Source organism: Mytilus trossulus, chromosome 1, assembly GCF_036588685.1.
Source record: "Mytilus trossulus isolate FHL-02 chromosome 1, PNRI_Mtr1.1.1.hap1, whole genome shotgun sequence".
Classification (NCBI taxonomy): domain Eukaryota; kingdom Metazoa; phylum Mollusca; class Bivalvia; order Mytilida; family Mytilidae; genus Mytilus; species Mytilus trossulus.
In genome coordinates this window covers 23,017,312-23,039,968 of record NC_086373.1, presented here as the reverse complement: position 1 = coordinate 23,039,968, position 22,657 = coordinate 23,017,312, and the positions used below count along the sequence as shown (strand labels likewise).

Sequence of the window (22,657 nt, the reverse complement as noted above, 5' to 3'; positions counted from 1 at the left end):
AATTTTCATCCCAGAACAGGAATCGAACTAGGAACCTTTGTGTTAGTAGTTCGATGCACTATCGACTACACCACGGCTCTCATATGATTATTAAAGAGAGGCAAAAAACTAAAATCTACAATGCTTAATAATATAGAAAAACAGTGAAATAAAAGTATACATTAAAGCAAAAAGTAACCAATAACAATATAAACCTTAACATGTTATTTGGCACATGCAATCTCTATAAATTATAAAGCTTTCCGAATAAAAAAACTTATCTAAAGTTTTCATAACAAAAATCTCAAACAACAGAAATTATAATCAAACATAACAAAGTTGCTTTCAATAGAACCCATGTGTCTGATCATTCTCAAGTAGTGGTACTAGTATAAACAACCAAAGTTTATATAACCAGATGCTCCACAGGGCACAGCTTTATACAACTGCAGAGGTCGAACCCTGAACTGTTGGGGCAAGTATGGACACAACATTCAAGCTGGATTCACTAACTTTGGATTGTAAATATTTTTTTTTGCTTTTGAGCAATTCACTATGCTGTTGAATACTAATCCTCTCAAACAAAAAATATTTGAAGAAATTTTCTTTTTAATTTCTGAAATCTGAAATGAGAAAAATTCAACCCCCCCCCCCCCCCCCCCCCAATTTTTTTTCACCTCCCTCTTTCCTTTATTCCAAAAATTATCTCAATGCAAATACTAATTGAGTTTGCAACAATAACTACTCATTTAAATACATCATAAAATATTAAAATATAAAATGTCACAGTCATTTTTGCGGTTGTACAAAAAATCACTGCCTGCACCATGAGTTTTGTGCCAATTTTTACCACTTCTTTTAAGTATTTAGGATTGTTATTGTTTTATAAGTCAGAGTTCAGTTGTTGAACTTGTTATAAACTTAATTAACTTGTTTAAAGCTCGATAATGTATAAAAGTTTGTGAGAGTGGAACTTGTGTAAATCTAGTCTAGCTTTAATGTACACAAGCTATTTTATCTAAGTAACTTTGATTTCAATTTTTGATAAAAGATTTAAATAGCTTAGATTATTTGCTGTTGCTTATTCAGTGCACATGTATTACTGTCATGGTTATACTTTGTGATTTATGAATGACATTGATAATGTTCTTTACAGAATCTTTATAAAACAAAACTAATAACATTGATTCTTAGATGATTTGCTAGCTTAATTTCAACTGATCATTTTTCTTTGAGATCAGATTAATAATTCATATAAAATTAACAGTAAGTGGTGTGCAAATGTAATTTTGTTTTATTCTAGTACAATGTATATACAACAGCTGTTCCAAAATTGATAAAAGTGAGGGGATGGGAGGCACTTAAATAAAAAAAAAATGTGGGTTGTTGCATTTTCCTGAAAATTGAATAAAAATTGTAAATAAAGTGAAAATTTAATATAATGTATGGTTGGGGTCTAAAATATGTGCCTCCAATGCAATTCATTTAAAGGAGAAAAATAATCATGAACTAAACCTTAGTTAACTTCTTCCAAAAAACATGGAGATTGATATTGGTACATTGTGTGCAATTCTATTATTAACTAAAAAGCCCTGGAGTTTAGGACGGGAGTGAAATGATTTGGTCCCCTTTAATGTTACATTGTTCCTTAAAATCAATCAAAATATCTAAAGTTATTATGATGGACTTGAAATTAACCAACATTGACAAAAGATATCACATGCATGAACCCTGCATGCATGAAAAACATTAATAAAATACATAAATTTTGATTTTAACAAATAATTACTTATATACTTTCGCACATGTATCAAATCATATCAAGCCATATGCAAGTAATGTAACATAACTTAGAGAAAATAGAAACATTTTCCTAAATCACCAGCCATTACCCTGGTTCACTCGACAAGATAAAGATGACTGTCAAATAAATTGTTTGTATTGCAGCAGACAGAATAGTGTACTATCTTAATCTTCTGTACATAAGAGTAAAGGCATACATGTTTATATTTGACAAATATGATCATTTCACTCAGTACATATACAATTTTAGAAAATACAGTACATATAACATTGGCAATAACAATTTTATTTGTTATCCAAAAAATTAAGGCAGAATTAAATTTCAACAGAAGCCGTCATTTTGTCTACTAAAAGTGATTACTAAAACTAAATTCTTAAATCTGAATACATGATATAAATTGTACATTTGAATAATATAACCTTATAATTCAAATCATGATGCTATCACATTAAGATTGACAAAGCACATTAAAGCTTGAAGGACTAGATTGTTTCTGTGGCTGAGATTCATACTCAGCCAATGACAAATAGTCTTTCAATGTCTTTGGGACTGCAAGATATTTTATTTTAACATTAGGGTGTTCTTTCATTCTCTGTCTTATATTTACTCGACACAACTGTTGCAAAGAAAGTGGATTCTTGGATAGGCTTGACAAATAATTGCAAAATTCTTTATGACTGTTTAACTGCCTTGGAATCTCCCCAGTTTTCTGAAAATATACATATAAATTATATTAAGAAATAGGCTCTTCAAATTCTGTCTTTAAAGGAAACAAAATGATTGATCTGTAAAATAATTTTTAAAACAAGTGAAAGTGTGAGCTACTGCTCACTGATGATACCCCGCTTAAATATTTCAGTAAACAGGAAGTTGTCAAGTGATGAATCTTGGGTATCAATATCACCTGTGATGATGAGATTAAAAAAACTAACTAAAAACAGAAAGTTAAAATAACAAACATACTGAACAAAATTCAAAACAGAAGTTCATCAAATGGCAAAATCTAAAGCTCAACTTCTTTAGATGATGCTGCTTTTTGCAAAATAACTAAATGATTTGTAGATTTAACAGTACAGATAAAGAAAACAAATTTATTTATTAAAAGGGACTAGCAGTGTATTAAGACAGGGAGTCACAGATTTTACTCAAAAGTTCTCCTGAAGATCTTTTATATAACTGGCTGTTTAAATAGAGAATGATGTTGTTGGTAGATCTTTAGTACTGTGCATTCGAATAAATTTATCCTTTTGAGTTTTATTGTACTCTGGTGTTACTCTCTAATTGACCTCTATCTCATATTAAATCCCAGAATAACAGGAACTAATATATTCAGACTATACCTTATTCCTGACCTCCGGTGAAGCACCTGAGGCCAACAGATATTTCATCACTTCAATCTGTCCACTGGTGGCAGCTAAGTACATTGGTGTCACACCCCAGTTATCTGCTAAATTGACATCTGCACCATGCTATTTAATAAATACAAAACAATTAATATTCATAATTATTTTCTTTCTTTAAATAGTCTTTAATTTTCTTTTTTATATAATAATACATATTCATTTTAGGGGGTTATCCAAAGGGAATGATTGGAAAATTCCTGATTTATTTAAATAAGTATTCTGAAAGTATAATATTTCATAATGAAGGAGCATTGTGTATACTGTAAAAGTATTATTTTGTGAAGTACAAACTTATGTGTTGAATTTTATTTAAAATAGTTAATTCTATATCTTCTTCCTGTAAATACAATAAATTAAGGTCAAAATTCTCGGAAATGGAAATGAGAAAATGACATGATATAATGAAGACATAATCTATCAGTTGAATAGAAGTCCGATATTGTCATGTAAGTAACTGCTAGCACAAATTACAACTCCCGTTATCACCATGTGTGGCAAAGGGCATGAATGAAAACCTTCCATCTGATACAGATAATGCTAGTAATCAATTTAATGTTAATTTTTTTTCCCATTGTCATTTTGTTTTAGATTCTTCTGTTACATATTCCAACCTCAGATTCAGTCTTCTTTTAAAATAAGTTTTATTGTGTATTTTGAAGTGTGTTTGTTTATTCTCATTTGCTACAGGTATAGGGAGAGGGTTGAGAACCCACAAAACATGTTTAAACCCTTTACATTTTTGTCCCTGGCCCTTTGGACATGTTGTTGTCTTTAACACATTCCCTGCATCCATTGTCTAATTCAAGTACACAAATGTATGTGATGTCCATTTAGATTTAAAAAGAAACACTTACAATGACACACAGTAAAAGTATTCAACAAAATATTCTTTTTCAGAAAAAAAACCCCATATAAACTTACCTTAATAAGTAGTAAGGCACATTCTGGATATAAACTGACTACTGCATGAAGTGGAGATCCACCGTGGCGACATTTTGTGTTAACTGAGGCACCAAACTTTAATAATTCCTCTACACAACCTTTATGACCTTTGTATGCAGCCCAATATAAAGGTGTCTTTCCATAGTAATCTTTTTTATTCAAGTTAAGGGTACCTAAGTAAAACAAAAAGTTACACCATAAATTAGAATTTAAGAAATCAGTAAACAAGCTTTTTTTTAATTCATATTCCATTATACATATTTTAAATTCTGAATAAGGGTTGTGTAAGGTTTTTACCAATGAGTCGTCAACCAAACAAAAAATTTCAATAGGTCAATCAATTGTCTTCAAACAACTCACAGATACATGTATATATGTAGACTAAATTAGGTCTTGCATGCAAATATGATCTAGATTAATACATGAAACTCATACTTGGTACAATGATATCTAAATGTGAAAATTCCGTACCAGATCAGTTTAAAAAAATTTAACACATTCCATACAGGTCTGTTAATAATTATACACATTAAATTGTTGAAAATGTTATGCAAGTATTTTTTATATTACCAGATTTGTGAATAATTTCTTGAATTCTTCGGACATTTCCATGACTTGCTGCATAGTGTAGATCAGTCCAGTTGTAATTATAGCTAGGGGGAGGTAGCTTGTAGCAATACAGATAGTTTGATGGTTTGCTCTGTGTTGAGAAAGTTGGTGGGTTGTATTCACACCATATCAAACTACTGGCCTTGCCCCCCATCACAGCTTGCCAGACATCAGGGATTTAGTAGCATTTAGTAAGGCACCTGAAATTCAAAAAGAAATTTATAATTTAGTTTTGCAAATGTAGATAAAATTGGATGCAGTATATATTTCTCCAATGAATTGAGTTTATATTTAATTTATACTATACTATACATACATGTATCTTTATATACATAACAAGGCATTTGCAGAGTTCCTGCAATAATAAAAGGGTAAAATATCAAAAAAATATTTCTATCTTGCAATTAGCCAACTATTGTACAAATAAAAAGGTAAAAAATAATTTTCTGCTTTATCAAGTTTATTTGTACTTGTACAAATATAAAGTCTCCTGTTATCCTACAAGGGATCTTTCTTTTTTTGTACTATTTCATTTTTGGGCCATCTTTGCAGTATGCTTTTAAACTATTTTGATTCCTTTGAGAAATGAGAGACAATGATTCAGATTTTAACTAAAGTTTTAAGTATAAAAGTAAATTTCAGGATAAAAACAATATATGTACATTAGCAGAAATTATGAGAAATATTAAATGTATTTGTAATCGCCAAGAAATACGAGAAATGCTAGTCTTGCTTTTTGTCTTGTTCCTTTTATATTTTTCCAACAATGTACTTTATATATTGTATACATTCACCCACTTTATAGCTGTTGCTGTTATATTTGAAAATATAAATAAACTACTTTGTAGTAATCGGTTATGTTGAACATAGTTTTCAGAAGGGGACCGCCCAAGGACCATTCTACTTAAGTTTGGTCCCAATTAACTCAGTGGATTCAGACAAAAAGATCTTTAAGTGACATTCCATAGGGTCCTATGTTAAACTAAGTTTAGGGTCTCACTAATTAGCGACAACAAGTGTCAAGAAGCAACAGCAAGAAATATTTTAGCGACAACAAGCGACAAGAAGACTATTTAGTGACAAGAAAACATTTTTTTTATTAGATATAAAGAAATTTGTATTTAATGTTTTTTTTTAAAATATACATGATATACGAGCAGATATGTCTAATTAAAATGTTTTATTATATTGATAGACGAAGAAATGAAACATTTGTGAGGATAAAAGAGATTGTGAAGTTTATATTAGATGAAGAAATTAAACATTTGTGAAGAAGAAAGAGATTGAGCTTCTTTTTTTTATTTTTAAATATGAAGAATATGTATAAGATAATGTATGTTCTCAAATGCCTTGCTAACATTTTCACTCAAGTGCCTTGTGCACAATGTGAGTTCAGATGTTGGGAAACTGTCTTTGATAGCTTTTACTAAAGCCTTTTCCTCATCTGAACCAATCACAAGATTGCTTTAACTAAGCAAGGTATCACTTATTGTTGTATCAAGCACTGAGGCAATATGAGTAAAAAAATGTTGGTACGTGTGGCAAGCACCATCCCAATGCAAATAAATTGGTCCCATTATTATTGGGTTTGTGTTTTTCCCTTTGCGTTTAAGTTTTTTTTCCTGGATAACAGTTGTTGTGACAAAGCAGGCGCCAAAATTGAATGTTCTGTCAACACCAATAATGGATGATTTACAAGCACTGGCAAAATGCTTCATTTGGAAAAATGTTGTAGCAGATAACACTTGGTGGTTTGCCTGTGGTCTGAACAATTTCTTTCAAAAAAGGATGCTTGGCAGAATTCATGTTAATAACAGTTTGCATATCATCAGCAATATTTTGTTTGTTGAAAGGATTTTTTTCATTATTAACATGATATTTAACGTTTGGACATACATTTTTGTATTTTGAGTCACGTGGCTGATGTTCAGATTCAAAGTTATCAGTGAAAATTTGTTTGACTGATTTTCCAGCTTCTATTTCTGATCTAACTTGCGATTTAGGATCAGGTGATTATTTTCTATTGCATATTCTTTTAATATTTATTGCAACAATTAATTTTAATTAAAAAAAAATGTTTTCTTGTCGCTAAATAGTTTCTTGTCGCTTCTTGTCGCTTAAATAATTCTTGTTGTCATTAATTATTGAAACCGTAAGTTTAGCTGCGGTGGCCATCTTGGTTGGAGTTTTGAGACGCTGAACATACCTTCTAAAGGGGACCATCCAAGGACCATTGCTGCAAAGTTTGGTTCAAATTGGTTTGATGGTTTCAGACAAGATGATTTTGAAGTGGACTTTCCATAGGACTTATGTTTAACAATAACTGGGATTCAGTTTTGGTGAATGTTAGGTCTGTCACGTCTCGAGAAAGCCAGCTAGAACGCCTTGTGCCTGTGATTAGTCTATATCATATCTGGTTGTACATGTCGGTAGTGTTTCCTGCAGCCTTTAAAAAGGGCAGGGTAATTGTTAGCTCAGAGGGCACATTAAGCGCGATGAACAACAATTTTAGGGCACTTACTTAACATAAACAGGCAATTTCTATAATAATGGATTCATTTACAACATACTAGTTTAATGCTATAAAAAGGACATACACATCTGTAATCAATCATTAAAACAAAGTGTAAAACAAAAATTTATTAAATTCACAAAAAAAAAAAAAACTTTACAAATTAACCCCTTCCCCTCTACACCCTTTTCCAAATTAAATTAATATAGATACACCAAGTTTTACTACTTTCATGGCACTACCATATCAGCTGTTTATTTTAAATGTCTATAAATAGCCAGACATAGTTGTCTGTTACTTAGGTTTTTCCCAAGTATTTTTCCTGCCTAAAATGATCATGTGACAAGTTTGTAAACAAAAGAAAACATTTGATCAAGGAATTCATTTATTTTCTGGATTATTCTGCTTTTAATAATTTAGTTTGGATTTTTATTCATTTCATTTTAGGTACAGTCAAGCATTTGTATTTAAAAAAATAGTTTGCAAAGAATTTTTACTTTTCAATTTGACAAATGTCTCATGATCGCCGTTCATTGGCTTGTTCAACCATGCAAACAATGTAAATTAATGTGAATAAGAAATCTATCAGCTGTCAAAAAAAATTATCTAAGCATCACATCCATGTTTTGAAATCTTCTTCTGGTTTAGTTTCTTGTCAAAACAATGTCATATCATTAATCTTCTAGGCAAAACAATGTTTCTGGGACTTGGGGGATACAATCAGGACGCGTGATTAGTATCTGTATTCACTATTAAATCTATATCAGTTTGCTAATCAGCTGATTACGAAATCGATTACAAAATTGCGTCCTAGTGAACTTTTGTTTACCTTTGAAGTGAAATAACTCGAGTGGTATTCATAAAATATGTCTTTCAGTATGTTAATTACGACGATGAAGGCATGGCGTCAGGAATTTCGACAAAATTAAGGGCAGGGCGCCAAATTTTTTTCCCAAAAAGGGCAGGGCGTCGAGAAATCACGGCAGGGCGCCATTACACGCCAAAACCACCTGTAGGAAACACTAGTCGGACTATCCGACCGTCAAACTATAGAACTGTCCGACTATTAAACCGTCAAACCATTGAACTGTTGGACTATAGAAATGTAAGACTGTCTAATGGACCCCTTTATTATCACCATACACATAGAGGGTTTGTTCCCAACCTAACCAATAGTTGAAGCGAGACAGATTCTGGGCCTGGGGTCAGCTGGGATTAGCGAAAAGGTGTATTGTTGAATGCTGTACGCTGACCTATGGTTGTTAATTTTTGTGTCAATTGTTTGTCTCATAGGAAAAATTTCATACCACATCCTCTTTTTTTATAATCAAGCCACGGGAAGATATAATTTGCGATGGTGGCAGTTCGTCTCGTTTGTTTTAGCATTATGTGAAAAAAACAAAAGAAAAAAAATATAATACTATATTACACTGATACAAAATGAATCAGTAATTACTTAGTATTGGAACCAAACAAAAATCTTTTTTGTAATATTTTTACGAATGTTGTGGTTTTCTGCTTTCATTTCCGGTATGCTTGATTTGGCAGGCAGTAAAATATATCCCCAAATTCATTAATCGACTAAGGTTTTCCAAGATAGAATTATGATAAAATATTTTGAATACCTATGGGTGAATCTTTTAATCATATATCATTTATCAAATATTAATTAATTTCCCAAAATTGCACTTTTAACTTTTACGACTATATATCAAAAGTGAAAAGACACCAAAGTTCTGACACGCACCTGTTACTAAGTAATTTTAGGAAAATCTCTTTCACTTTAACTATCGAGCTTACAAATGTCACTTCTTTTTTGCTTTTAAAACATGATTAATTTTGCAAAATTAAAGTTTGAATGATTTGTACATCGGAGAAAGGAAATTATACAACATAAAGTCATAATAAATAAAATTTTTGCATGCCTTGTATCAAAAATGATAAAAATCAGAAATGATTTTGTAAAACTTCATTCTTGAAAAGAGCTAATTAAGAACCTCCTTCTGTCACCATGATTTTTATTTTTGCTGCTTATTTGGTTTTTGGTGATGTGGCAAAACCATAATCAATGATTGAATCAACCAAAAGTGCACATAGCATCTTCTTTCGGGGAGAAAAAGTGCATAGCATCCAGAAAAGGGTATGGTGTTGGGGGAAAACTTCACTTCACCATGCTAAATTGCTTTTAGATAAATCATAAAACACTTGTGTCAAAATTGATGAGTGAAACATCATTTTGCAGGTTTAGAGATAAAATATATATTTTTTAAAACTGTTTATAAAATAACCAAATTTGGTAAAGGTTTTAATTCTGCATTTCAGGACTTATGCTGTTATAGCATGTAAGGTGCACATGATTTGAAAAGCAACCTTTTTTCCAAAGACACCATAAAAATGTATTATCTTGATAAAATATTTAGAAGCCATTAAATGAATTCAGTTTTCAATTTACATAAATATATTTATAAATGTACCACAACATTCACATTTATGAAATAAAAAATCCTATTAATCTAATATCTATCACTTTAAATCAATACCTGATTAATATTAGGTCCCTTAAATGGGAATAGCATCCGATATAAGATAAATGGAGATTCACTGATGTCTAAATGGATTAGTTATTACACTTACATTTATTAACACAAGTATTTCAAGTAAACAGACTTCTGACTCTTTTTCAGCAAAATGTTAGAAACTGCCTTGAAGAAAAGACAGATACTTATTTTTGTACTTGGATGGATAGCATACGCATCTACATATTTACTAAGAAAACCATTAGGTGTTGTAAGTATATTATAAGCTCTTACTGTCTACTTGTATATAAAACATGTATGCGTAAAACATTGGAGTAAATAATTCAAAGACAAATTGAAGAACCATTTAGAAGATTTTAAATGATTGTTATACAAACATGACATGACAAATATTCATCTGTTTTGATAGAATTTAATCTGTAATATTTCAGAAAAAAAAGAGATAAATACCGTAAGTTACAATGTATAGTTGTAACAAGCCAAAGTTGTTAGCAATTTTTTTCTAAAATCAGTGACATACATGAAGGCCATTTACTGTAATATAACCTCAATGCAAATTCTGGAAGAAACCATAGATGTGATATGAATATTGAACATGTTCTCTTACTGAATATGCATTTAATATGGCCCTGGATGTTAAACATCAATATTAGTATATACCATCATTATCTTTTCTTTTAATGACTGAAACTTATATTCCTACAAGTACTTTAATCAATTGTTTTTTAATCCAGATAAAATCAAATCTTGAAACAGATTTGCACTTTTCAAAGACTGAACTAGGATGGTTAGATACAGCTTTATTATTTCCATATGCTGTCATGCAGGTAAAAAATAGAAAAATAAAAGATGTTTGATATATTTTGTGGTTTGTTTAAACAAAAAAAACATATCCACTAAAAACTTGTAGAACATTTTCCTTCCATTGATCTGTTTTGTGCTTATTTCTTTAAAAAAAAAAAAAAAGGAAGAACACTCGTATACAGCACACAGTTAATAGTTTTTATATGATTTGTATATATCTTCAAACGCTTGAATGTTTTTCCATGTTTTACGCTATGATAAACTGATTTGCAGAAAGTGTTTTGGTAACCTTTGTAAATACCATGTTCGTTTTACTATGATAAATTCATCAATACATATGAATGGAATTCAAGGGTACCAAATAAGCGGAAATTAAACATTAAAAATTACTGTAAAAGAAATGTTAGTCTCTAACATTGTAATGAAAAATGTTTTGTTTAATAGTGGTATTATCATGATTATAAACATGAAAACAGAGAAGAATAAATGAAATATTGAATTATGCATAATTTATATTACTAGATGTTATTAGGACCACTTGGTGACAAATTTGGAGCTAGGAAAACATTCAGTTGCTGTCTGATTTTGTCTGGTTTGTCTATGGTAAGTTATACATCAAACATTGTTTCTACATACAAAAAAAGCGAATATGCCAAACTTGTAGTTGAATAAATAAATCAGAATATTTTATTTCCAGCCACATTTCTAAAGAAGAAAAAACAGTCATCTTTGGAAGATTAGATGGTTGTCAGAGTTGAACTTATTGAGGCATTTTTTTTATTTTTTTTTTATTTTTTTTTAGAGTTAATGGCATTGCATCTGTATTTTTCACCCACATTCATGGAAGAAGAAAAAAAAATAGAGATTATTGCATACCCAATCACTTATAAAGTAGTTAGTAACAAATGTATGATTTTTATCTTAACTTTTTTGGAAATATCTGGATTGGAAAAGGAAATGTGGAAATAAATTTTACCCTCATCTTGAGAGGTAGAATGACATTCTTTCTCATTAGATAGTATAGAACAGAACAGAACAGAACATATATATGACAAGGCCATAACTAGGGTTCGAATTTTGGAGAGGCTCGAGTTTGGGGCTGCCGATTGAGGCCCCTAGAGAGCTGGGGTTGGGGGCGTAGCCCCGCGATTATTTTCCTTCTGTAAAATGGCTAAAAATGACCTGTTTTCCTTCGATTTCCTTACTTTAAAATTTATCAGTATTGCTTGAACCTTGAAGCAATTTTTATGCAAATACAAACTTTTGCTGTTAGGGGTGAGTCAAGGCTCTGTCTTGTAGGCCGTACTTTGAACTATAATTATTAACATTTAAAACATTGTGACCGCCGATTTTTTCCTCTCATTAAAATGGCTAAAAATTACCTGTTTTCCTTCGATTGCCTTACTTTAGGACTCACAGTCTCACCAGTAACGCTTGAACCTGGAAAGCAATTTGTTTTGCAAACAATTACTATCTGTATTTAAATAAATTTTTGTTAGAAATCAAACTGGCAAGTTAAAAAATACCATCTTAAGTAAGATAATAGAATGCAAGATATGGTTTTTTTTTATCGAGGTCCTTGAATTTCAATACTGTTGAAAGCTGAACAGACATGTATAGAACTACAACGAATGGGAGTATTTAATGTTTAATGACCATAATGTTCTCGTATGATTTTGAGAAGTACTGTCTGACTAGATATGTTAAGAAAATTATCCAACAGCTGATTCAGCTGGTAACGAATTTCCAATATCATAAAAGATTTACAATGCAGTTGCCTCCCCTGCCTCATAGCTAGTTACGGCCCTGTATGATAATTACTGGTATGTAGATCGTAGGTAGGGAATGGTTTATGAACTTAATGTATCCAGAGTGTAATTCATAACATGACTCATAGTGAAAATAAGTACACTGAAGAAGTTGCAGTAATTAGAATTTCATAAAGGCAAGAAACATCTCAGTGTCCACAGTTTCTGAATCTATTTCTTCATAAAATATCTTTCAGATTTTGTTTGGATGGACAGATGGATTTTATGGAATGTTTGTTCTTCTTTTCCTCAATGGAACAGCACAGGTTTGTTAGTCAAAAGATGTTTAGTTTATGCTCTAGTTATATCAAATGTATCAAAAGTAAAAAAAAATGTTCTGAAAAATGTGCAATATTTATTAAAAAAGAAGTAATTATTACAGCTAATTCCTAATGCTTGTGGAGTAAAACTTTGTTAGGCTTGGTTGCCCTGTTTGTATAAACGTTAATACAAACTTTGAAATTAACATTGACATCTTCAAACAGTATGTATAGGCATATTTTAACCTGTATATACATGTATTATCATTAAATTTCATTGGATGTATCCAAATTACAATTGTACAATATATAAACAAAGCAAGCAAGCTAACCAAAGTCTTATTTACATGCATTAGGAAATTAGCTGTAATAAGATGTTATGTTTTATACAATCTGGCTCATTTCTGAAGAAAAAAAATGTGAATCTAAATATTAATTACCAGATTATAAACATGATACACACTTAGTATTCAAAAGTTTTAATTTTAGCCTGAAATAAAAATTAATAAAATGAATTGTTATTTAATATGTTCTGTAGGCTCAATGTTGGCCAAACTGTATGAAGTCACTAGGAGCTTGGTACCCAGATAGTGTCAGAAATACAGTATTTGGTATGTTTGGAACTTGTGCTTTTGCTGGTGGTATTGGAGGAACAGCTCTGGCAGTAAGTCGAAGTTAACATAGATTTCCATTATTTGCTATTCATTTTTATAATGTTTGATGTTAAAGTTAAAACTTTGAAGTTAATCAAAGCAACCACAACTGTATTTTTACAAGAAAAATCTATTAAAATGTTGAACATCTATATGTAAGATTAAAACAAAATCTATTATGTAAAACGATATATATTAAAAACAAAATCCTTTATGTAAAAGGATATTGAAACAAAATACAAGATTAAAATAAGATACTTAGGACTATTCAATTTTGAACTTGCCAGTTTATTTTCAATATTAAATTTCTATAAACTGCAGGCATTGAGAACAAACTGTGGTAGAAGTTAATAATAAGTTTAGCCTAAGTCATAACTCTTATAAATATCATGAATTTAATTGAACCTTTAAGTTTTCCTTGTAATCTTTAACGGTATTTAATGGTATCATGATGTAGAGCCATTTTGTAAAATTATTTATGAACCCTCCAAACAATGTTCTTGTCTGATAAGCATCAACTGCTCAGTACAGAACTTAAAAATCTTTCTGTAGTTTAAAGTTTTGAATGTTTTATCTCTCTAGAATTCCAAGACACCATATATCATATGGAAATGCTGTATAGATGATTTTATTTTATTTTAGGTATACCTACAGAAAGTCTATGGCTGGAAAAGTGTATACTTTACACCATCAGTAATAATTGTATGTATTATCCCATTTGCATGCATATCTAAATATCATAAGTGAATGAAGTACTGTAAACTTAGAAAATATTGCGTTGTCTTTTAATTATTACAAAAAAAGCAATAGTATTAGGTTCCCAATAATACTTGCTGTCATGATTTTTCTCCATCAAATTTTGCAATTGAATTCACTTGTTTGCCAGTTGTCAATGATTTGCAGAAATAAATGCACACATTAATTTCTGATTAGTTTAAACATATTTATTTATAGTGGATTGGGAGACAAATTTTTGCAACTTATATTAATCCCTTTGCACTTTGCGGGTGCGAGAGGTGCTGCCTTGTAGCGGCATTAGCCTGCTCTTTTTCGAAATCTACAAGGGTGTCTTTAACCTGCAAAAGATATGGCTCTCTCGTAACAGGGGTCAACCATTTATCCTCCCCTTCTGATAGACTATCATCGTTTCCTCCAGACCATACTTGCAAATAGTGTCAAGGGAGAGCCGAAATTCAGTCCCTGAAATTTTCATCCCTAACGGGAATGAACCAGAAACCTTTGTGTTAGTAGTCCGATGCACTAACCACTACACCACGACTCTCAAATTTCTGATTTACACTATGGGGTTGTTTTTATGGTATAGGGATATGCATGTTATTTTTCATTATGTTAAAATTAGAAGAAAAAAATATGCATGTGTTTTTAAAATACTTTACAAAATCAATTTAAAAAAATTACATTTGCAAATATCAGATATGGTTTTAAAATCAGTGACAAATAGTCTTCAAGTCTTTTAAATTAATGATAGTTATTTTGTTGTGGGGATTTTTGCCATCTATTATATAGTTAACAAATTGTCCCCTTTTTCTACTGAAATAAAATATATGAAGAGTTCATGAAATTTTTCAGATTGCTGTTGGCATATTTGTTTGGGCTCTGTATCAACAACCAGATGAAGTAGGAATTGAAGTTCCAGGCAAAGGTAATTTCCACCATTTCAGAATTAAGAGAACTATGGTTAATTTCATTGTTTGTTTAGGATGTTGTTTCACTTTTACAATTGATTATTCATGTCAAATAAATCTAATCTACTACTGCTGGTTTTGAGTTCTTAAGACAAGGAAGGGTTCCAGTGATAGTCATATTTTAAAGATTTCAACCTTTGGGTATTTATATTTTTTTAATCAAATTGTTACAAAACTCAGGTTTTATGATGGAAGATGTTTAAGAATCTGAGCAATTGTTTTGGTGTGTCCTACTTTTATCAATGTAAATATATCTGTATTTTATTTCCCCTTTCAGAAAGGAATGCAACTTCTTCAAAAACCGCTGGAAAATTAACATGGCTACAGATGTTGAAGATACCGTAAGTAGTTTCCCCAAGAGATATATGTACTTAATAAAAGTTCATTGTTATTTGTGGGGTACTTTTTCATGGATACTGTTAAGATTAGTGACCCCTGAATTTTATAAATGTTAAGCAAAATCTAATCTGTTTTATATGCTTGTGCTTGTACACAGAATTTGTCAAAAACAAATAAATCGAATTATCTTCAAGAATATTTAACATAAGAAATGAACCCATCCACAGTATATATTTAAGAACATTTTCTATTATTCAATTGTTGGATTCTCTTACAATATACTGTTTTGGTTGACATGAGTACTCTATACAATCAGAAATAAATACAGCAATATAGTTTCACAATTTTTATCTAAGAAAAGAATATGTTTTCAAATGTTTGTCATTTACAAAATCTTAAACACACACAAATAGAATATCTTTCTGTGCACAAAAAATTGTGTTGAAGGATTTTTGACTTTCAAAATATTCTTAAAATAAAAATGTTTATTGCCAGAATCCAGCACTAAATCTGATGAAAAACAACTGATTCATTTTCTACATTTTTGTGTGCATGGTGTGTGCACTCTTGTTTATGTGAAATACTAAATTCTACAGACTTATTTATTTACATGATCATTATAGAAATGATTGATCATCTCAACAAGATTGATTTTCTCACTTGAGCTGGTACAGGGAAAGAAGAAAAGCAATCGAGTTGAGATGACCAATGATAATCTGTTTATTGCTATTTCACCTATGACAACGATGTCAATTTCCTTAGCAACGCCACATGCCTCCTTAGTTTCTAGCGATAATTTTCCATCTCGAGCGAGTAGCATGATATGAAAAATTATCACAAGAAGAGATTAAAGGAAAATGCACAAAATAGTGATAATGTACTTTATATATTTCAGTATGTTACCTGAGATTGCTGTTTCAATGTTTTGTCTAAAAGTAGTCAGATACTGTATGTACATGTGGTTACCTATGTATTTACTCCAAAGGGTAAGACCCAGTTATTACCTTTTTTAAAGGCAAAATTGTGCAATTCTTTGATGGTACAATAAATAAAAATAATAAATAATAATAAATAAAAAAATATATAAATATTTTATTAGCACAAACTCATCAACAATAAATGGTTCATGTATATTATTGGCTACCTTGAAATTGTTTATTTTTATTAAGTGGTGAATTTCTTTTTAACTGTTAGGAAAGTTTAACTGTAAAACCAAGACAATCATAAGAGTTCACATAAGTATTCCCTTTCCATACTTTTAACCAACTAAAAGCTTTGAATTTAATCTGAAAACTATAAGCTTTTGATCAACTTGCATAACAATACAATTATATAAACATTTTTTATGAGCTCTAACAAATATTCATTGTGTATCTAAAGTTGCTTAAATCGCTTTCTTCTTTACAATTTCTAAGGTCTAGAAGCTCTTATCTTGACTGCATCAATATTTGAAATACATGTATTGGCACTCACACCACATCTTCCTATATCTATGTATGCTTACAAAGTTTTGTATCTTTCTACAGTTGAAATATACTCCAGCAGTATCTGGAATGTTATCCACAGTATTTGAAGTAGGTGGTGTTTTAGGTAGTGCTGTTATCGGCTTTCTTATAGACAAGTAAGTAAAATTATATCAACAAGGTTTTAAATAAGTTTTATATCAGATATTCTAATATGACACCCTATTATCATCAACCAGTATAATCACAATAAATCTACCTTTAGCGCAAACACAGTAATACACAAAAACGGCTGTTCCACGTTACAACCAACTTATTTAAACTACCAGATATTCTCAATTGTCAACATCATACTCCCCATTTTAAGTAGGCCAAGATTCAAATACTATATATTTATCTCTATTCTACAGCAAAATAAACAAATCAGGCCATTTCAACTTATTTTTCAGGGTAAAATTTTATAAACAGGGCCGTAGCGTAATGGAGGCAAATGAGGCAAATGCCTCACTTTTGAAACGACGATCAAACTTTAGAAGTGGCAATTTTTTTTAATTTCATGTATTTTACATTATCAATATGCGAGTTTCAAGTTTCAAACTATTTACCGGCACACTACATACAGTGTTTCCAATCTGCAGCAGCGATTCTGAATATAATTATTTTACATGCATAGCGGTGACGGTAACAAAAATAAGTGTCCCGATTACAAATCAAAATACACAAATTGAAACAAATCTTATTTATGTCGTTACAAAACTGGTTGAAGACGGGTTCTTTAAAGAGAAAAAAAGATGAAAAGGGAAACTCATGAGTATAAACACCCCCGATAAGTATGCTGGCTTATATTTTTCTTGGTTTATTTTTGAATCTACCAATGTTTACACACTGAACATCAAACATGCCGCAAATGCAAATCGATAAAATATTTCATTGACCAAAAAATAATGTTTATTTTAAATTAATTTAAACAAAATCATGAAGCGCCTTTTATATGGAAGTCTTTAATGTATAAGGCAATTCATGATTTTTATTTATCTTTAATAAAAGCATGAAATATATTTTTGGTATTTTTTGAAATTATTTTTTTTGTGTTTCTTTGTTTTATTATTATTATTAGCATTGTCTGGTTGTATGCTAGCGTGTTCCATTGATTATATTGCGGTAGGCCGTGGGTTCGAACCCCGAACGGTAGGTCAGACCAAAGACTTAAACTTATAATATGTTCTCGTCTTTTAGAAGCTTATAACTTGCTGTTGGACATAAATATATATATATACATCAGAACGTGTGTTGAAGCTTTTTGATAGTACAGGTCATAGGAGAATCGGAAAGTTTTGGTTGACCAACAGAGTTGAAACTTGTTTTGTTACTTACTAGGCTAGCTAATAAAAAAAACGCATTCAGTCTGTTATATATTTTTTGGTTTTTTATTTAAGATAGTAATGCTGAAATAAGCTTCTTCCGTTTCATGCATCCGAACCCCGCTAAAAAAAGGGCCTGATTTGTTTATTTTGCTGTAGAATAGAGATAAATATATAGTATTTGAATCTTGGCCTACTTAAAATGGGGCGAAATGCCTCACTTTAAAAGAACATGCGCTACAGCCTTGATAAAACAAAAATTCCCCCAAATGATGTTATTGTCTTGCCATGGCAACAAAACAAGGTGGTGTCACAAGTGTGTTTCTGTAAACAAAAAATCAAATGTAAATACGGGGGTTTAAAGCTTCTTGTATGCCTCAGAACTAATAAAATTGCATTGGAGGAAAATATATAAGTAGAAAATGCATTTGAAAAAAAATAATCATTGATTTATGTAATATTACTAATATTATCAAAATTGGGTAAAATGAAACAGCCAAAACAGTATCGTATGTATAGGGCATTCAAGGTTAACAAAATTACCAATTTGTCCCATTAACGTCAAAATAATTCATGGCAGCCGTAGATTTGTTTTCATTTAACCATGGGTTGGGCAATTTCTGAAAGGAGATATGGGTATTAGTCAATGAAATGACACAAGAATGACATATTAATAGGATAACATTATTACACATGTGAAAAAAGATTTCAGTTCTTAAATGCTAACTGCATGACCATTTCAGGAGCTACTTAGAAATAAATCCTGTAACATATCTATTTATTTTTCAGATTTTTCAAAGGAAGAACAATATTTGGTACCGGAGTTTCTGTGTTATTATCAGCTATTTCCCTCACTTTGTTTTTACTGACATGTGATTGGGGCTGGATGTTTAATGTAACATTTATGTTCCTGGCTGGTGCATTCAACTGTGGACCTGATAGCTTATTGGGTAAATTTTGTGAATATTTTATGTTATTTTGTTTTCTTTTCAAATTTACAGGAGGTCATTTAAGTATCTATGTCAAAGTTCGCTTTTCACTATTAATTCTATTTTCTCAGATTGCAATAAGAACCACATCCAGTGTCTTCAATCTTAATTTCACCTGATAGGTTTCTGTTTAAAAGTAGTATTGACAGCTTTTGTATTGATAATTGATTATGATAATTTTATTGGAATTGACCAATTGTAAGAAGATTTGTTATTGTTAACTTGTTTAACTTTATGGTTGATAAATAATGTAGTAAACTCTCTCTATTTCTAGTTTGTTTTGTTTTTAAGCTAGTTGTCTTTAAAATGAGTATATGATAAGGAATTTGAGTAGTCTATTAAAGAATGTTTGCTTCTCGGTTTCAAAATAACAAAATTTACAAAATTGTTTAAATTGAATGTATATATAATGAAATGAACTAAATAAGCAGAATAAATTAAGAGTCAGTTTGCTTGTTTTCAAGATATAAGACATTTAAAATTTGGTAGGAAATGATTATGTCCAAGATTTTTCATACATTTAACATTGGCACCCTTTTTTTCAAAAACTTTTAAAAAAATAACAACGTTTTTATAAGATTTTCAAATATAGCTTTTAAAATCATATTTAATAATATCATGGAAAGAAAAGAAGAGGGTCAGCAGGTAAAACTTAAGAATGGCACTGCATGTGTAAAACCAGAGGATTCCGAATATCTGGCATAAATTTAACAACCAGAGGAGTAAAACCTCCTTCATATCATATGTATACATTATTTTATAGGTGGTGCTGTTCCAGCAGAATTAGGAGAACAGGATGGTAAAAATGCAGCAGCATCAACAGTTGGTTTAGTTAATGGTTTGTATATAGATATTTACTATTTTTATAATTTTTGGAATGTGAAAATGAATTCTGAGTAGGAAACTGTTTAAAAGTTTCTTTGCATTATATAATTTTACATTGGGGTTTTATAATATGGACCATGTGAGATATTGCAATTACATGGTCTCCATCATTGTAAACATTTTCAAATTATCTCTATTGAAATAACTGGACTTATTTCAACAAAATATGGACTAAATGAGTGTTTCTAGAAAAAAGTTTTTGTTACTATACCCAACAATCAAAATGGAACCATGGCTAAAAAAAGAATATTAGAGTTAATCGTGTATAATTGTTGAATATCTAAAAATCCACATTCGATGGAGAAAATGTGACAGAGCAAAGACCTTAAATACATGTTCTTACAAACTTTTCTTTTGAAAACAGCATCTACATACATGACATAATCACGTAAATCCATCACTTCTTGAATATATATACTTACTGAAGAAGAAAAAAATCTTTTGTGCCCAGGTTTTTTTCAATAAATATATATATATTGTTGAATATTAAACCATTAAATACTTTTTTTATTTTCAGGTTTTGGCAGTTTTGGTACATGTTTAGAAGGTCCAATAATTGGTTATATCTCAGCCCAATATGGATGGTCTGGAATGTTTTATATGATGATTGGATTATCATTTGTAGGAACTGCATCCGTGTTTAAAGCAGCAGCAATTCATAAAACTAAAACTGGCAGAATTCCAGAAGCTGTTCCTCTTAATATGGATGAGGTGTAATCAAAATATGTATTTTAGTTATAATGTGGATTTCAAATATTAGGTACAAATGTACTGGGAAATAATGTGATAATGGTCTATTGTGGAATATTTCTTGTGGGTTTGTTATCATTGATCATCATTTCTACAATCAAACAAATATATTTTTGTTCCATTGTCATTTATCTAATATATGTGTGTGTGTATTTTATCAGTGAATAAATTTTTGGCATGAAAGTAAATTTATGATATGATTCTCTTAGGCTGCATTTTATGTATGATGGACTTTAGACATGTTTTGTGTAATGATTAGATTAAACCAAACTAATTTTTTTCTGGACAATGTTAACTTGATTAAGATTTTTTTATTCCAAACAACAGTTTAACTTCTTGCTTTAGCTCATTTCTTCTTTATACTGAAAGACATATGATAATTGTTGTTCACAACACTTTTAAAAAGTATTTGTTAATCTATCACTTGTTCGTTGGCATGAAAATGTTATGTTGGTCATGTCAAAATTTTATAAGGATTGTATTCATTTGTTAGTTATCTGTTCTCTTAGTTGGTACACATGGCATGATGGGAAGTTCAACCCCCAATAGCAGGAGAGATGTTTGTAGAATTTCTTCTGTTTAATAGATTGGCAGTAGTGAAGATAGAATTAAATGTAAATTCCAAAATAATTCTGTGGTTCAAATTTGACAATCATTCATTCATATTTTATTTCATATTTTTTTTTTATTTGGTCTTAGAATTCCTGCAATCTTTATATACCTGGTGCTATATGATTAGTGGTATGTCATCTGTGACTTGTTATTTCTTAACTGGGATAAAGATTAGGGTTATGGGTTAATATCTTATTGTGTCTCCACAGTATTGAACTATGTTCAAGAATAATACATTTGTTTCTGCTAACCCAATTGCAATCTACCCTAATTTTTAGTGCCTATTCCAACACTTTTTATGCCATTTTGGAACAAGCACTGTTTCCCCATTGGTAACCAGTTAAAAAAAAGTAAAATAGTAGGATATTGCCATCCTATTTTCCCTATTTTTTTCATATAGTTTTTAGCGGAAACACATGTACATATATTGGCCTTATTTTCACTTTATTCTATTTCTTTTTTATTGCATTATATTTTGTTTAATTCATTCTTAAGAAGATTATACTGTTTTATATGTATTTTATTTGAATTTGAAGCAATTTAACAGTAGAGTAAACAGGTTAAAATTTTCTTTGATTACAATTTGTTATTATGATTTATTGTTATGAGTATCATAATTTGTCCATGAATGTTCTGCATTGATGTTTTGAATACTGTTGAGTCTTTTTATTTAAAAATAATTATAATTCATCAAGTTAATTTAAAAAAAACCCAGATATATCAGAGCATTGAATAATTTGATTTATGCTGGAAACTATGTATGTTTTGGTGTTAATGAAAAATATACAGTTTGATAGCATGAAATCTTTAACCAAGAAAAAATCAGAGGGATTTTTAATAAGAAGGAATGGTCAATTTATAATAAGGAAACATCCTCATATTTTTAAGCTCTGTATGTAAAAGCTTTTGTAATGAGTCTTGAGAATATATTGGGTGGGTTTTTAGCTCACCTGGCATAGCCATGTGAGCTTATGCCATCACTTGGCGTCCGTCGTCATCCCTCGTCTGTCGTCGTCTGTCGTCGTAAACTATTTCAAGAATCTTCTCCTCTGAAACTACTAGGCCAAATACTTCCAAACTTTAACTGAATGTTCCTTAGGGTATCTAGTTTATAAATTGTATCCGAAGTTTTGATCTATCAACAAACATGGTCGCCATTGCTAAAAATAGAACATGGGGGTCAAATGCAGTTTTTGGCTTATATCTCAAAAACAAAAACATTTAGAGCAAATCTGACAAAT

The 22,657-nt window shown here is 30.4% G+C and overlaps 2 protein-coding genes across 3 annotated transcripts; one reads left to right on the top strand and one right to left on the bottom strand.

Moving 5' to 3' along the window:
• Positions 1–659: 659 nt before the first annotated feature.
• Positions 660–8,792, bottom strand: LOC134719073 (ankyrin-1-like). 2 transcript variants are annotated; one of them, XM_063582027.1, is made up of 5 exons: positions 8,706–8,792; positions 4,699–4,937; positions 4,108–4,301; positions 3,124–3,252; positions 660–2,492 (listed from the first exon to the last, which is right to left on the bottom strand). In XM_063582027.1, the coding sequence occupies exons 2-5, from the start codon at positions 4,889–4,891 to the stop codon at positions 2,232–2,234; spliced, it is 777 nt and encodes a 258-aa protein (XP_063438097.1). In that variant the 5' UTR covers positions 4,892–4,937; positions 8,706–8,792; the 3' UTR covers positions 660–2,231. The 2 variants fall into 2 exon arrangements, with proteins under 2 accessions (XP_063438097.1, XP_063438094.1); XM_063582024.1 differs by having other exon boundaries at positions 8,679–8,762.
• A 158-nt stretch (positions 8,793–8,950) lies between these two features.
• On the top strand, positions 8,951–21,733 carry LOC134719066 (uncharacterized). Its single transcript, XM_063582012.1, has 14 exons — positions 8,951–9,006; positions 9,934–10,036; positions 10,521–10,613; positions 11,113–11,193; positions 12,596–12,664; positions 13,197–13,322; positions 13,954–14,013; positions 14,902–14,974; positions 15,295–15,358; positions 16,252–16,342; positions 16,883–16,977; positions 18,970–19,130; positions 19,933–20,007; positions 20,572–21,733. Exons 2-14 carry the CDS (start codon positions 9,938–9,940, stop codon positions 20,769–20,771), a joined length of 1,287 nt encoding a protein of 428 aa, XP_063438082.1. The 5' UTR covers positions 8,951–9,006; positions 9,934–9,937; the 3' UTR covers positions 20,772–21,733.
• Positions 21,734–22,657: the final 924 nt, after the last annotated feature.